General features: G+C 47.3%; 1 protein-coding gene across 1 annotated transcript; it reads right to left on the reverse strand.

The window, feature by feature from the left end:
* Positions 1–1,952: 1,952 nt before the first annotated feature.
* On the reverse strand, positions 1,953–11,232 carry LOC137668353 (alpha-2,8-sialyltransferase 8F-like). Its single transcript, XM_068409763.1, has 7 exons — positions 11,102–11,232; positions 10,724–10,792; positions 10,459–10,545; positions 3,974–4,118; positions 3,712–3,824; positions 3,378–3,464; positions 1,953–2,412 (listed from the first exon to the last, which is right to left on the reverse strand). Exons 1-7 carry the CDS (start codon positions 11,230–11,232, stop codon positions 1,953–1,955), a joined length of 1,092 nt encoding a protein of 363 aa, XP_068265864.1.
* Positions 11,233–15,426: the final 4,194 nt, after the last annotated feature.

Below are 15,426 nucleotides of genomic sequence, written 5' to 3' on the forward strand. Positions count from 1 at the left end.
TGATGGGATTCTGTGTTTCTATAACACCTTATAGCAGCTTTCTGGTACCTGAAGGGGGCCTACAGGAAAGCTGGAGAGGGACATTTTATAAGGGCATGTAGTGATAGGATGAGGGGTAATGGTTTTAAACTGGAAGAGGGGAGATTTAGATTAAATATTAGGAAGAAATTATTTCTTGTGAGGGTGGTGAGACACTGGCACAGGTTGCCCAGAGAAGTTGTATATGGCCCCTCCCTGGAAGAGTTCAAGGCCAGATTGGATGGGGCTTGGAGCAACCTGGTCTAGTGGAAGGTATCCCTGCCCATGGCAGGGGGTTTGGAACTAAATGGTCTTTAAGGTCCCTTCCAACCCAAACCATTCTATGATTTTATGATTTCCCTCTGTCCCTCTCATGGTACAACTCATTCCCTCTGTCCCTTTCACTGGCATAAGAATGAGGACACAGTCATACCTCCTTTGGTTTTGCTCCATTATGACCATTTCTTTCAAGATCATTTTTTTGGTTAACTTTTACTGTGCACCAAGAGATCTGCAGGCAGGATGCTGACAACTGATGTATACACAGAAATTATTTCTTGGGTATTGCACTCAAGGGGTAGCAAAAAGTAATGAGGTTAAACATTGATATGCTCACTGCCCCAGAAAAACAACCAAAGTCTTTGTCAGTCAGATGGAGAAAAGTCAGCCTCCAGCTCTTGTGGAGAGAAAGATTCCTGTTTTTTTCACCTTTTTTTTCTTAATATTTTATAGGTCTTCAAACCAGTGGGTTTTCTCTGGCATCTTTGAGGTATGATCTTCAAACTTGCTGTGGCTGCACCCTGTCTGATCATGCAGTTCATTTGTGAAGATAAATAGTACTGGCCTCAGTATCAGGTACACCACTGCCAACAGGTGACTGGCCTGCAGCTGGACTTCATGCCAGTGATCACAATATTGTCATCTTGGCCATTCAGACAGTTTGCACTCCACCTCACTGTCCACTGGTCTAGCCTATCCTTCATCAATTCATCAGTGAAGATGTTACAGGAGACAGTGCTGAAAACCTTCCTAAAGGCATGATAAACAATATCCACGTCACTCCCCTCATCCACCAAGGCAGTCACCTCCTTGCAGAAGGTGATCAGCTCCATGAGGCATGATTTCCCTCTTTGCAAATCCAGACTGGCTACTCCCTAAATATAAAGAAGCATATATATATATAATATATGCTAATATATAACAACTGCCTAAATCAGCTGGCAGCCACCCACAGCATAGGAGGGATTTGATGTTCATGCACCGGGGAAAGAGGCACGGCTCCATGTCTCATGGGCACTGATGCATGCAACCGATCCTTCCAGCCTGCAATCCACAGCTAGTCGCTGGCCCAACTGGCAATCCAGACTGTGAGGACTGCCTGATTAACTGTGATCTTCAAAGGCATGAATGAACAATAACTGCATAGCTCTGACAAATTTGCAGAACGTAATGCTTCATGCGTAATGCTGATAAGATAAATAAATCAGTGCAATAAGTCTGATTAAAGCAAACAGAGATTAACAGAGAGTAATCAAAATGTGGGAAGCACTTAATAGTTTATTGACAAGAGGCATTAGAACAATAAAAGCTTTTGAGATGGAGTACTCAAATTCTGAAATGCAGTTAATAAATTCACACTGCTGGCAAGAAAGGAAGTTATTTACTACCAATTTAATTATGCATTAAGTACTAATATAACAATTGGTGACTCTCAATTTAACATACAAATGATCTCAAGCTAATGCTACTTACTGAATGGTGACCCTTTACTGGAACAGTGTGGAAAAAAGAAGGCGGCATATTTTTCATCTTCAGAGTCTCTAGGTTTGCATCTAGGTCTGTGTGTTCCCATCAGAAGATCCCAGAATGGATAATATCAACAGCAGAAACTGTGTTCTTTAGACCTGGATTTTCTTTGTCTTTGACTTGAACCCTTAGCACTGCCCCAGATGCAGCTGCAGCACACCGTGGAAGTGCATATCCAGATAGTAAGTGAACTCTTTGGGCATGATGTGCACCTTGTGGTTGGGAAGCACATTGTCATAGTAATGATGGGTCAGGGAATGGCCATCAGGATGCAAAGAGAAGGGCCAGAAGCCATAGAGTGTAATGTGTTGGCACAACTCCAGAGCAGCATTCACTAGCATGAAGCCTGAGGAGAGGCGATGGGTATGAAAGCCATGATCATGCCAGTACTTGCTTAGAGCACTCAGGTACTGAGGATGGAAGAAGAAGACATGTGACTGGGAGGCAGAGTCCTGTAAGGCATAGAGTGCTCGGTAAGAAGCCTCAGTATTGCCAGGGTAGGAGAAAGCTGGGATGAGGAACCATGTCTTCCCATAGGAAGCTGCTGCCTTCACAAATGGCAGGCGACGACCATTCAGACCGTGAAACCTGTGAGGCAAGAGATGTGGGACCATCATCCTCTGCCAACTCCATCCTCATTCCCTCCTGCCCTTCTCATGCTACTCTGCCCCAGAGCAGTGAAATACCAGTCCCACTCTTCACCTCTGTTTTCCCCTTCTCTGTGCCTTGAGGGTGATCTGAGTTCAAGATTCCCAGGTGCAGCTAATGCAGACCAGAGGAACTGCTTGAAAATACCCAGGAGGTTTGCTAGTGACTAGATGGTTAAAAGACTGGGAATATGTCTTCAAATTTAAAACTTTAGTGGCCCCACAACTCACAATTGATGGAGAGTGATGTCCCATAATGGTGGAGCAGAGGGCTGGGAGAGAATTCATGCCATCTGCCTTTAGAGATCTACTACACAGACATCTACACCTGAGTTAATTGTCTAAATGTTCTTTGTAGTCAATGGAGGGAAACAAGCTCAGCTGGATCACAACTGATCTGTTGTATTTTAGATGTCTGCTGTAGGACAAGGAGTACCTATTTTCTCCACTGAACATAAAGAGCATTTATGCAGCTAGGATCAGGATGAGATTAAATAGTTCCCATCAGGGCTCCTCCTGATAGCAGCAGTACAGAATACAGCTGAGCCTCTCTGCCTGTCTTGATATCACCCTTGAGAGGATCAGCTCACTGCAAAGACTGGAAATGCTATTAATCTCAAGTGGTAAGCTAAAACAACCAACAGCAACTAAGTCTTGAACAAACTCTGCCCCAAACAACTCCAAGACTTGCAGTATTCCTCTGTATACTTCTGCACAGAGGGGAGCATCCCATGGGAGTAGATGCTAATAGCTTTTTTTTGGACAGGCCTTGCATGGTAGCAAAGGCCTGTCTGTCTTCTGGGACCCAGAGCAGAGGCAATAGATATTACCTCTTCAAGAATACAGTATATGGGCGTGAAGAAAGTTAGGAGTCCTTTCCTCCATTTTGGGTACCACACCTATTACCTTTTCTGAAGGATACTAGGATTCACAGTGACAATGCTTGACTTTCTGCCCACATCCTCAGGAAAGTCCACAGAAGGCAGGTTAAACCTGATTGAGGTGATAAGCAAAGGAAGGCTGTGAGAAATAATGCTTCATGATATCCTGAGAGCTTACCCATCCCTCTGTGACACAACTCAGTTCAGGTACACCCCACCATTTCCCTAGGCTCTCACCTTCAACCCTGCTCAGAACATTTCCTCTGTCTCCCTTTTCTCTGCCTTCACCCTATTCCCGTGAAAGCCCCCTCCTCCTGCTGGTCTCCTACATCTCTCCTGTGCAGGCTGGCAGCAATTACCTGATTACAAACTGGTGCTCATCAATTTTAGAGCCACAGCTACTGTTCCTGAGGATTCCTCCATTTCCCACTACAGCACAGGTTTTGTAGAGAGGGTCCCGGAAGGGGGATTTCTATAAAGAAGAACATGTAGAAATTCACTCACCCTTAGAGAATTACAGTAAAGACCTACCACAGATCTTCCAACCAGACACATTCCATGGTGTATGAGAGAAAAGCATGCAGACTGTGAGCCATACTCCCCATCAAAAAGCACTCCTACCTCTGGCAGGATCTCCAGCAAGCCACTGCTGACTTTCAAGCTTTTTTGGTGATACCCATCGTAGACAATCTCAGACCCCAATGGTGTGTTTTCTTGAGTCACAGCCAGCCAGGCTGAGGCGTTGCAGCAGTGCTGTAGCTCTGCCCTGTAAGGGGGAAAGAGTGGAAGACAGTGAGCAGAGGTCTGGGGATGGGATGAAGGGGGACTGTAACAGAATAACAAAGGAGAGAGGAGTAAGAATAAGAGAGGGCTAGGCAAGGTGCTACAGTAGAAGCAGGAATAAAGGATTAGGTGCAAGTATCACAGCGTAAAGGGAAAGCGAGCTTGGAAAAGCACAGGGAACACAAAGAAAGCATTGTGTCAAGTTAGAACAGCCTTCGTCATGTGGTCTCTGTTCAACCATCTCCACACATCCTTCATTTTCTTCTTCCTCATTCACACACATTTCCAGATGTTTTCTGTCTGTTCTTCACTCTTCAGCCTAGCCACTACTCCAAAGCCCTTCCTGCTTGCTTCAGTCTCAGCTTCACCCCTGACCCATGCGTGCCTTCACACCTCCCCTCATAAGCTCACCAACATGCGAGATTCAAGTCCAGCATATCACAGAATATAGAATCATAGAATGGTTTGGGTTGGAAGGGACCTTAAAGACCATCTAGTTCCAATCCCCTGCTATGGGACACCTTCCACCAGGCCAGGTTGCTCAAAGCCCCATCCAGCCTGGCCTTGAACACTCCCAGGGAGGGGGCAGCCACAGCTTCTCTGGGCAACCTGTTCCAGTGTCTCACCACCCTCACAGGAAAGCATTTCTTCCTAATATCTCCGTTCCTTATTGGATGCGGGGGGGAACATTGTGACCAGGGATGAGGAAAAGGCTGAGGTGCTTAATACCTTTTTTGCCTCAGTCTTTCACAGTAAGACCGGTTATCCTCAGGGCAACTGCCCCCCTGAGCCAGTAGACAGGGACGTGGAGCAGAATAGACCCCCTGTAATTCAGGAGGAAGTAGTTAGCAACTTGCTGTGCCGCTTGGATGCTCACAAGTCTATGGGACCAGACGGTATCCACCCAAGGGCACTGAGGGAGCTGGCAGAAGAGCTTGCTAAGCTGCTCTCCATTATCTATTATCAGTCCTGGCTAACCAGGGAGGTCCCAGATGACTGGAGGCTGGCCAATGTGATGCCCATCCATAAGAAGGGCCAGAAGGAGGATCCCAGGAACTACAGGCCTGTCAACCTAACCGCGGTGCCCAGCAAGGTCATGGAACAGATCATCCTGAGTGCGATTACACAGCACATACAGGACAATCAGGGGATCACAGAATCACAGAATCACAGAATCAATCAGGTTGGAAGAGACCTCTGGGATCACTGAGTCCAACCATCGCCCTGACACCACCATGGCAACTAGACCATGGCACTAAGTGCCATGTCCAGTCTTTTCTTAAACACATCCAGAGATGGTGACTCCACCACCTCCCTGGGCAGCCCATTCCAATGTCTAATGACCCTTTCTGAAAAGAAATTCTTCCTAATGTCCAACCTGAACCTCCCCTGGCGAAGCTTGAGGCTGTGTCCTCTTGTCCTATCACTAGTTGCCTGGGAGAAGAGGCCGACTCCCACTACACTACAACCTCCCTTCAGGTAGTTGTAGACTGCAATAAGGTCACCTCTGAGCCTCCTCTTCTCCAGGATAAACAACCCCAGCTCCCTCAGCCGTTCCTCATAGGTCATATCCTCCAGACCCTTCACCAGCTTGGTCACCCACCTCTGCACTCCCTCCAACACCTCAACATCTTCCTTGAAGTGCAGGGCCCAGAACTAGACACAGTATTCAAGGTGCGGCCTCACCAGTGCCGAGTACAGAGGGACGATAGCTTCCCTAGACGGGCTGGCTACACTATTCCTAACAGAGGCCAGGATGCCATTGGCCTTCTTGGCCACCTGGGCACACTGCTGGCTCATGTTTAGCCAGCTGTCGATCGGTACCCCCAGGTCTCTTTCCGCCAGGCCGCTTTCTAACCACTCTTCCCCCAGCCTGTAGCGCTGCATGGGGTTGTTGTGGCCCAAGTGTAAGACCCGTCACTTGTTCTTGTTGAACCTCATGCTGTTGGTCTCGGCCCATCTATCTAACCTGTCCAGATCCCTTCTGAGGGCCTTCCTACCCTCCAGCAGATCGACACTCCCACCCAGCTTGGTGTCATCTGCAAATTTCCTGAGGGTGCACTCAATCCCTACGTCTAGATCATCTATAAAGATATTGAACAGCACCGGCCCCAGAACTGAGCCCTGGGGAACACCGCTAGTGACCGGCCGCCAGTTGGACTTTGCCCCATTCACCACCACTCTCTGGGCTCGGCCATCCAGCCAGTTTTTAACCCATCGAAGAGTCCACCCATCCAAGCCCCGGGCAGCCAGTTTGTCTAGGAGGATGCTGTGGGAGACAGTGTCGAATGCCTTACTGAAGTCTAGATAGACTACATCCACAGCCCTGCCCTTATCTACTAAGGGGGTCACTTTGTCGTAGAAGGAGACCAGGTTGGTCAAGCAGGACCTGCCTTTCATGAATCCATGTTGGCTGGCCCCGATGCCCCGATTGTCCTGCATGTGCCGTGTAATGGCACTCAGGATGATCTGCTCCATCACCTTGCCTGGCACCGAGGTCAGGCTGACAGGCCTATAGTTCCCTGGATTGTCCTTCCGACCCTTCTTGTAGATGGGCGTTACATTTGCTAATTTCCAGTCAGCTGGAACTTCTCCAGTTAACCAGGACTGCCGGTAGATAATTCAGAGTGGTTTGGCAAGTTCATCTGCCAAAGTTCTCTGGGGTGAATCCCATCCAGGCCCATAGCCTTGTGGGTGTCCAATTGGCACAGCGGGTCTCTAAGCATCTCCTCCTGGATTACGGGGGGTTCACACAGCCCCCCGTCCCTAACTTCAGGCTCTGGGGGCTGAGTCTCCTGAGGACAACCGGTCCTGACATTAAAGACCGAGGCAAAGAAGGCATTGAGCACGTCTGCCTTTTCCTCATCCCCTGACGCTACACTACCCTCCTCATTCAGCAAGCGGTGGAGGCTCTCCTTGACCCTCCTTTTGCTGTTAATGTTTTTGTAGAAACTTTTTTTGTTGTCTTTGACTGTAGCAGCCAAATCAAGTTATAATTGAGCTTTGGCCCTTCTAATCTTCTCCCTACATGACCTGGCAACATCCCTATAGACCTCCCAAGTTACCCGACCCTTCTTCCAGAGCAAATAGTTTCTCTTTTTTTCCTTAAGTTCTAGCCTAAGTTCTCTGTTTAACCAGGCCGGTCTTTTTCCCCGACAGCTTGTCTTCCTACACACCGGAACAGCCTGCTCCTGAATATTTAGCAATTCCTTTTCAAAGCACGTCCAGCCTTCCTGGACTCCTTTGCCCTTCAGGACCGACTCCCAAGGGACTCTGTCCACCAACCTCCTAAATAGGCTAAAGTCATCCCGTTGGAAATCTAAGGCGGAAGATCTGCTCTTGCCCCTCCTTACTTCCCCCACTAGCGAAAACTCTAACATTTCATGGTTACTATTCCCAAGATGGCCACTGACTCTCACATCTCCCACTAGTCCTTCTCTGAAAGGACTGGATCAGGCCCAGTCAGCATGGGTTTAGGAAAGGCAGGTCCTGCCTGACCAACCTGATATCTTTTTATGACCAGGTGACCTGCCTAGTGAATGAGGGGAAGGCTGTGGATGTAGTATACTTGGACTTCAGCAAAGCCTTTGATACTGTCTCCCACGGCATTCTCCTGGATAACCTCGCAGCCCGTGGCTTGGACAGGTGCACACTTCGCTGGGTTAAGAACTGGCTGGATGGCCAGGCCCAGAGAGTGGTGGTGAACAGTACTGCATCCAGTTGGTGTCTGGTGACTAGTGGTGTCCCCCAGGGCTCAGTACTGGGCCCATACCTGTTTAATATCTTTACTGATGATCTGGATGAGGGTATTGAGTGTACCCTCAGTAAATTCGTGGACGACACTAAGTTGGGTGGAAGTGTTCATCTGCCTGAGGGTAGGAAGGCTCTGCAGAGGGATCTGGACAGTTTAGATAGATGGGCTGAGACCAGTGGCATGAAGTTCAACAACGCCAAGTGCCGGGTCCTACACTTTGGCCACAACAACCCCATACAGCACTACAGGCTGGGGGAAGAGTGGTTGGAAAGCAGCCCGGTGGAAAAGGACCTGGGGGTATTGGTGGACAGCCAGCTGAACATGAGCCAGCAATGTGCCCAGGCGGCCAAGAAGGCCAACAGCATCCTGGCGTGTATCAAGAATAGCGTGGCCAGCAGGACTAGGGAAGTGATTGTCCCCCTGTACTCAGCACTGGTGAGGCCGCACCTTGAGTAATGTGTCCAGTTCTGGGCCCCTCACTTAAAGAAACACATTGAGGTTCTGGAGAGAGTCCAGAGGAGGGCAACAGAGATGGTGAAGGGTCTGGAGCACAAGTCTGATAGGGAGCGGCTGAGGGAACTGAGGGTGTTTAGTCTGGAGGAAAGGAGGCTGAGGGGAGACCTTGTCGCTGTCTACAGCTACCTGAAAGGAGGGTGTAGAGAGGTGGGGGTTGGCCTCTTCTCCCAGGCAACTAGCAACAGGACTAGCGGGCATAGCCTCAAGCTTTGCCAGGGGAGGTTCAGGTTAGACATTAGGAAGCATTTCTTCTCAGAAAGGGTCGTAGCCATTGGAAGGGGCTGCCCAGAGAGGTGTTGGAGTCACCATCCTTGGATGTGTTTAAGAAAAGACTGAACATGGCACTTAGTGCCATGGTCTAGTTGCCATGGTGGTGTCAGGGCAATGGTTGGACTCGATGATCTCAGAGGACTCTTCCAACATAGTTGATTCTGTGATTGTGTGATTCTGTAATATCTAATCTAAATCTTCCCTCTTTCAGTTTAAAGCCATTATCCCTCGTCCTATCACTGCATGCCCTTGTAAAAAATCCCTCTCCAGCTTTCTTGTAGGCCCCCTTCAGGTACGGGATGGGTGCTAGAAGGTCTCCCTGGAGCCTTCTCTTCTCCAGGCTCAACAACCCCAACTCTCTCAGCCTGTCTCCAGAGCAGAGGTGCTCCAGCCCTCTGAGCATCTTCGTGGCCTCCTCTGGACTCGCTCCAACAGCTCCATGTCCTTCTTATGTTGGGGGCCCCAGAGCTGGAAGCAATACTCCAGGTGGGGTGTCACGAGAGTGGAGCAGAGGGGGAGAATCACCTCCCTCGACCTGCTGACCGTGCTTCTTTTGATGCAGCCCAGGATACCGTTGGCTTTCTGGGCTGCAAGCGCACATTACCGGCTCATGTTGAGCTTCTCATCAACCATCACCCCCAAGTCCTTCTCCTCAGGGCTTCTCTCAATCCATTCTTCACCTAGCCTGTATTTGTGCTTGGGATTGCCTCGACCCACGTGCAGGACATTGCACTTGGCCTTGTTGAACTTCATGCCATTCGCACAGGCCCAGATCTCAAGCCTGTCAAGGTCCCTCTGGATGGCATCCCTTCCCTCCAGCGTGTCGACCGCACCGCACAGCTTGGTGTCACTGGCAAACTTGCTGAGGGTGTACACAATCCCACTGTCTATGTCACCGACAGGGATGGTAAATGGCGATGAGATGCAGCAAAGCAATGCAAACAGGTGTTATGCAAGGATGGTGGGTGCCTGCATGTCCCACCCTTACAATAGGACCTGGAGAAAAACATCTCTTTAGATATGATTGTGAGTGTAGACAGTGCGTGTGAGGATCAATACAATAAGAAAACCCAGGCAGGCATTCACCCAAAACTCATCATGTAGAAAAGGAAGATGACCAAGAGACCCTTGGAATAAAGGAGTCACCTGAAACAAAATATGAAAGGAACGTGAACATTTTTCATGAGGGGTGAATGAATATGGAGTAGAAAAAACAGCAGTCAAAACTTGATCTGACCCTGCCAGAAGTTGCCCCACCAAGCATCACAACCTCTGCCAAGGCCAGGCAGAGCAGCCTCCCTGTCAGACGCTGTGCAGAGTCTGCATCCAGACAGTGGGCTGTCAGTACTGAGCGCAGCAAGCAGAGACTCACAGCATGGATGATGTACATACATGAATTCATGGGGTACTTCTTCACAGGCTTGTGGATCAGCAAGTCAGAGAGAGCAAGAGGGGTTCCCACAAATCTAGAGCACACGCACATCCTGTGAGGGGGAGTGTGTGCATGTAACTGTGTTAGTGTGCGTAGCCATGTGTGATTAAATCTTCTTGGGCTTATTTGTAGAAGGGTGTTTAGAAATTTGTAGCTGTATATTGACATTTTCTAAGTGTCTAACATTTCAGTTTATCTATCTTCTTCATTACTGATATTTGATCCTGAATATCTAGTTCACACATTGTGGATTAAACGTGTGTCATCGATAAATGAATAAGCCCCTTCAGTTGCGATTTTATTGGAAGGAAGTGAACTGAGTAGCTTTTCCCTGTGACTGGTGGGTATCACCTGTACTGGGCCAAGGCCGTAGCGTTGAACTTCCAATGGCAGCTCTGCATTAACTTCACATGTCTCAGGCTCCAGACCTCATCCACCCTAGGGCAGAAAGAGCTCGTAAGCAACTTGAATGCTCTCACAAAGACTTACTGCAAACAAATTACTCTCTGTTGCATCCCTTCCTACACACTGGACCTTCACTGAGGCTCCCAGGTGACCCAGTCTAGCCAGTCGCCTGTCTGCCACTGCCCAGCACATTTGTGGCTGTGACTCTTACTTCTCAGGTTGTGTTATGTTGCTCAACAGTCCTTGACATGCTTCTGCTTCTGGAACCTTGATGTCAGGTCTGTGGAAAAAAACCAAGGGTTTAAACTGAGCCAGACTACCATGGCTTCGCACAGCTTTCCTCCATTATTCCAACCCAGCAATCCCATACCCCCAGTGTCTTCCCTTGGCCATCTCATGGCCCTGCCTGCAACCACTCCCACCCTGAAATATCCACCTGAAACTAGCATCATTGCCTCCTTTCCCTACATTATCTCCACTCCTACTCTATTGATTCCTCCCCTGGAGGCCTCCTGGAGTGACCCTCTGCATTCCCACTTCCTTTCCAGGACTGATGGGACACAGTTCCTCCACCCTGTCCCTCACTCACCTGTCATTCAACATCAGAAAGCACATGGAGACAAGTGAGACTGCAGCTACAGCCAGCAACATGACCCATAGCTTGTGCATCTTCAGCAGTCCTGGCTTCACATACTCCTCCCTGCTGATGCTGTTTGGCATTTTGAAGAACGCTTGAGAGAGCAGAAGAAATGAGGAAAGTCCGTACCTGAGCTGGTCAGTGTAAACACCCAGCCCAGGGCTTCTCTGGCACTGTCCCTCATTGAAAGTTTGCCTTAGAGGGTTAGTAGGGAAGTCATTTCTCTTGGGCTATGCTGAAGCATACCATAGGGTTATCAGTGCATCTCACTGGACCCTGTTGGAAGACATCACGGGCCAATACCAATAGCCGTAGTATTCACTCTCTAAAGCTGACCTCAGCTATTCCTAGGCAATGATTCCACTGGTATTCTTCCACAGCCTTGGCTCCACTCCCTGACATCTTCTTCGTCTCATCTCTCTATCAGTTATCTAAAAATGCCTGCACAAAATTTTCTCATCATCTGTATTGGAAAGAAAAGGGCAGGCATGTTTTCTCCTCATTTTCTTTACTCCCTTGCACACCAGAGGCCATGACCAGCCCCCGCGATCCTTAGGTCATAAGCACAGAACTGCAACACATCCTGCTCATCTCAACTATGAGCCTTTGTCCTGGAATGCTGTGGTTTTACCTGTTTGCAGGCAGCCACCACAATCATGTGAATTCTATATCAAAACAGACATGGCATGAGATTGGCATGTTTCTTCAGAGGCACAGCTTTATCTGATGGGGGTAAGAGAAGAAGTTTTGCAGAATTTTCCAAAGCACACTACTGTTTTTCTCACATCCTTTACCACCTTCCTGTCCTTGGTTGAGGAATAATTGTTCTGGCTCTCTCCAAACAGTGGCATGATGGCAAGAGGGGAAGGAGGAAGCAGAGCTTTGTTGACATTTCTTTTGAAGGTTTGCCTCTGAGTTTGCTATTTTTTGTCTCTGTTTACAAGATGCTGAGTTAGCCTAATCCAAATCTTTCCAGTGGAATTTTTGAAGGTTTGGGGAAAGATGTGGTACCCCACAACATTCTGGCTGCTAAATTTGAGAGGTATGGGTTTAATGAATGAACCGTTAGATGAATAAGAAACTGCCTGAATGGCTGTGTCCAAAGAGTTACAGTCAATGGATCAATGTCCAAGTGGAAACCTCTAATGAGTGGTGTCCCTCAAGGGTCTGTACTGGGACCAATACTATTTAATATCTTCAACATTGACATAGCGTGATTGAGTGCACGCTCAGCATGTTTGCGGATGACACCAAGCTGAGTGGTGCAATTTGCAGATAACACCAAGTGAAGGAATGCCATCCAGAGGGACCTTGATAAGCATGAGAAGTGGGCCCAAATGAACAAGTTCAACAAGATCAAGTGCAAGGTCCTGCGTCTGGGTCAGGGCAATCTCCAGCGTCAATACAGACAGGGGGATGAGTGGATTGAGAGCAGACCATCAGAAAAACACTTGGGGATACTGGTAGGTGAAAAATTGGACAGAAGCCAACAATGAGCACTTGCAGCTGAGAAAGCCAATTGTATGCTGGGCTACATAAAAAGAAGTGTGGCCAGGTGGAGGGAGGTGAGTCTCTCCGCTCTTGTGAGACTCCACCTAGAGTACTGCATCCATTTCTGGGTCCCTAGCACAAGAAAGACATGGACCTGTTAGAGGGCGTCCAGAGGAGGGTCGCAAAAATGGTCAGAGGGTTGGAACACCTCTCCTATGAAGAAAGGCCGAGAGTGGGGTTGTTGAGCCCGGAGAAGAGAAGGCACCGAGGAGACCTTATTGCAGCATTTTAATACTTAAAGGGGGCTTGTAAGAAAGACGGAGAAAGATTTTTACCAGGGCCTGTAGTGACAAGACAAGGGGCAATGGTTTTAAAATGAAAGACATTTGATTTATGTTAGACATAAGGAAGAAATGTTTTATGGTGAGGGTGATGAGACACTGGAAGAGGTTGCCCGGAGAAGTTCTGGATGACCCATCACTGGAAGCATTCAGGGTCAGGTTGGATGGGGCTTTGAGCAGTCTGATCTAGGGGTAAGGTGTCCCTGTCCATGACAGGGAGGCGGGTAGAACTAGATAATCTTTGACAGTCCTTTCCAACCCAAACCATTCTATGATTTTATGAATCTTTGATTGTATGATTCTATGATTCTGTGAAAATGGAAACTTTAGATTTATCAGAATTGTGATGTGATCATCAGTGGCCTGTTCACAGGGAAAAGAAAAGGTTCTTCTTGCCGGTATTGCTCAGCTATGATCTTTACCTCCCAAAGCTGGAATCTGGCTAATCCAGCCCCAGGCAAAATAAAGGTAATCAGATCATTACTTTTATTGTTATCAATCAAGAAGTGCACTTCCTGTTACCTGGTCTTGTTTATTTTGGGGGTTTTATTGAGCTAGTCTTGTTCAGGGTTGGGTTTGTTGTTTTTTTTTTTCCTGAGTAACAGCTCTTTTCAGAGGACAGCAATATTCTCTTTAAGGCCCTTGGTCTGGGTAAGCATATTCAGCTTTCAAAAGTAATAGTTGCTGAAACCCAATACGAGGCGTGCACTAAGGTTTAGCACTAATTAGATAACAGTCTAGAAAACAGAAATCCGTAGTTCAGTTTCCCACTCCAAAACCACAAGGTTAAAACAATGATTTCAATAAAATAAAAAGATATGGCATCTGAACCCAAGAAAGTTAAAGCTCACATACCTTTTACACCAAGGCGGCTGTGAGGCACATCTGTTTGATCCTGAAGCTGGCTTCAAATACCCTCATAGGTGGGCTGAGTTTTGCCGCAGCTCAAACCTTCAAACAATCTGGAACTGCCCTCTCAGAGGGAGGAGATGTGATGATTTCCTTCTGTTGGAGTGACTCATGCATTTATTCAGAATCATAACTAACCTATGAACTGTGAAAAGTCCTCCTGACAGTCAGTGCTCAGTGTAGTTATGTCCAGATCAAAAGCCTGTCTTGGGCTTGTTTTTGTATGTCGTGCATCCTGTGGTATATATGAAGGTGTCTTGTCCAACTGTTGGGAGTGTTTTGCAAACAGCTGCTGAACAAGACAACATGGACACAAGAAGACAAGGGTTTTGAGTGTACAGCCAAGATGTCAGAACACTGCTGCAGAAGTGAAGAATGCTGGTCAGAATGCTGGTCAAAAAGTTTTCTTTTTTTGTTGTGGAAACATGTTTGGAATTTATTGGATAAATTAACTTCTTTTTTTTCCAGTTAGAAAACTGAACAAATGTTTTAGCTTAATCAATATATACCTTAATTTTATCTTCAGTTTGTTTATGCAAAATGCTTTTAAAAGCTCGGTTTACAGAAATTTTCACTTGGTTCGGAAAAAATAAAAATGTTTTGAAATACAGTTTTCTGATTCTCCACGAACTCTACTGATGTCTGAAACCTTTTTCTGTGGTCTGTATAGGGTAACTACAGACAAAGTGCCGTTTCTTGACATGTTTGTACAGATCGGCTCATGAATGCGTCTATCAGTTCGAGTCCTTCCATCGTTTTGAGCTTTGAAACCTGTTTATGTTGAGCTCAGACAAATCTCATAGATACACTTTTTTGGCTTCTTGAGGTCAGGTGGAAAAACTGTGTGGGTTTGGCTTCTCTTTTAACAAAGCTTTAACTACAGTTTTTGAATTATTCCTTCTGGCTTCTACCCGTCCTGATGATTGATCTACGATCACTAACAAGTATGAATACCCCATTACTTTTGGCATTTCAGCATAATCAACTTGTAATCTTAGAAAAGGAAACACTGTGGGCAGTCTTTTACCTTGAGGTGGCCGAATCTTAGTTGTAGCATATTGTCGGTAAAGTTTACAGCTTTCAGTAATTCTTTTCACCGCGGAGTAGATTCTGGGTGCAGCCCACAGCCATTGAATTCTCAGTGCAAGTCCTTCAGGTCCCCCATGGCATTTTTCATGGAACCACCAAACAAGAGGTAGTAAATACCTTTTCGGGAGTAGGGGCTTGTTGTCCAAGGTCCGTTGTCCACCTCGTTCTGCTCCAAGTCGTCTCCAAAATTCCATTTCTTCCTCTGAAAGAGCCTCATACATCTCCTCTGCACTTGGAAGCCTGTCAAGTTTCTCTGGTACACACAAAGCTGCCATAATAAAGTTAATTTGTTTGGCTGCAGCTTCCACACCTTGATCAGCCAAGTTATTTCCTCGCGACAGTGCACCTCGGCAGTTCGTGTGAGCTTTTATATAAATTACTGCTATTTGTGCAGGTAACTGTATAGCTTCTAAAAGTTCACGTACCTCCTTTCCACATGCAACGGTT

This window comes from Nyctibius grandis, chromosome 11 (genome assembly GCF_013368605.1).
Source record: "Nyctibius grandis isolate bNycGra1 chromosome 11, bNycGra1.pri, whole genome shotgun sequence".
In the NCBI taxonomy this organism is placed as follows: domain Eukaryota; kingdom Metazoa; phylum Chordata; class Aves; order Nyctibiiformes; family Nyctibiidae; genus Nyctibius; species Nyctibius grandis.

Bases quoted from the DNA above. Each gene is read 5' to 3' on its own strand.
- LOC137668353 (XM_068409763.1), bottom strand. From the start codon at position 11,232: ATGCCAAACAGCATCAGCAGGGAGGAGTATGTGAAGCCAGGACTGCTG. The intron at 4,119-10,458 runs GTGATACCCACC...TCCCCCTTACAG, and splicing joins ACGGCCTTGGCCCAGTACAG to GGCAGAGCTACAGCACTGCT. The intron at 3,465-3,711 runs GTAATTGCTGCC...CACCTCAATCAG, and splicing joins GAGCACCAGTTTGTAATCAG to GTTTAACCTGCCTTCTGTGG.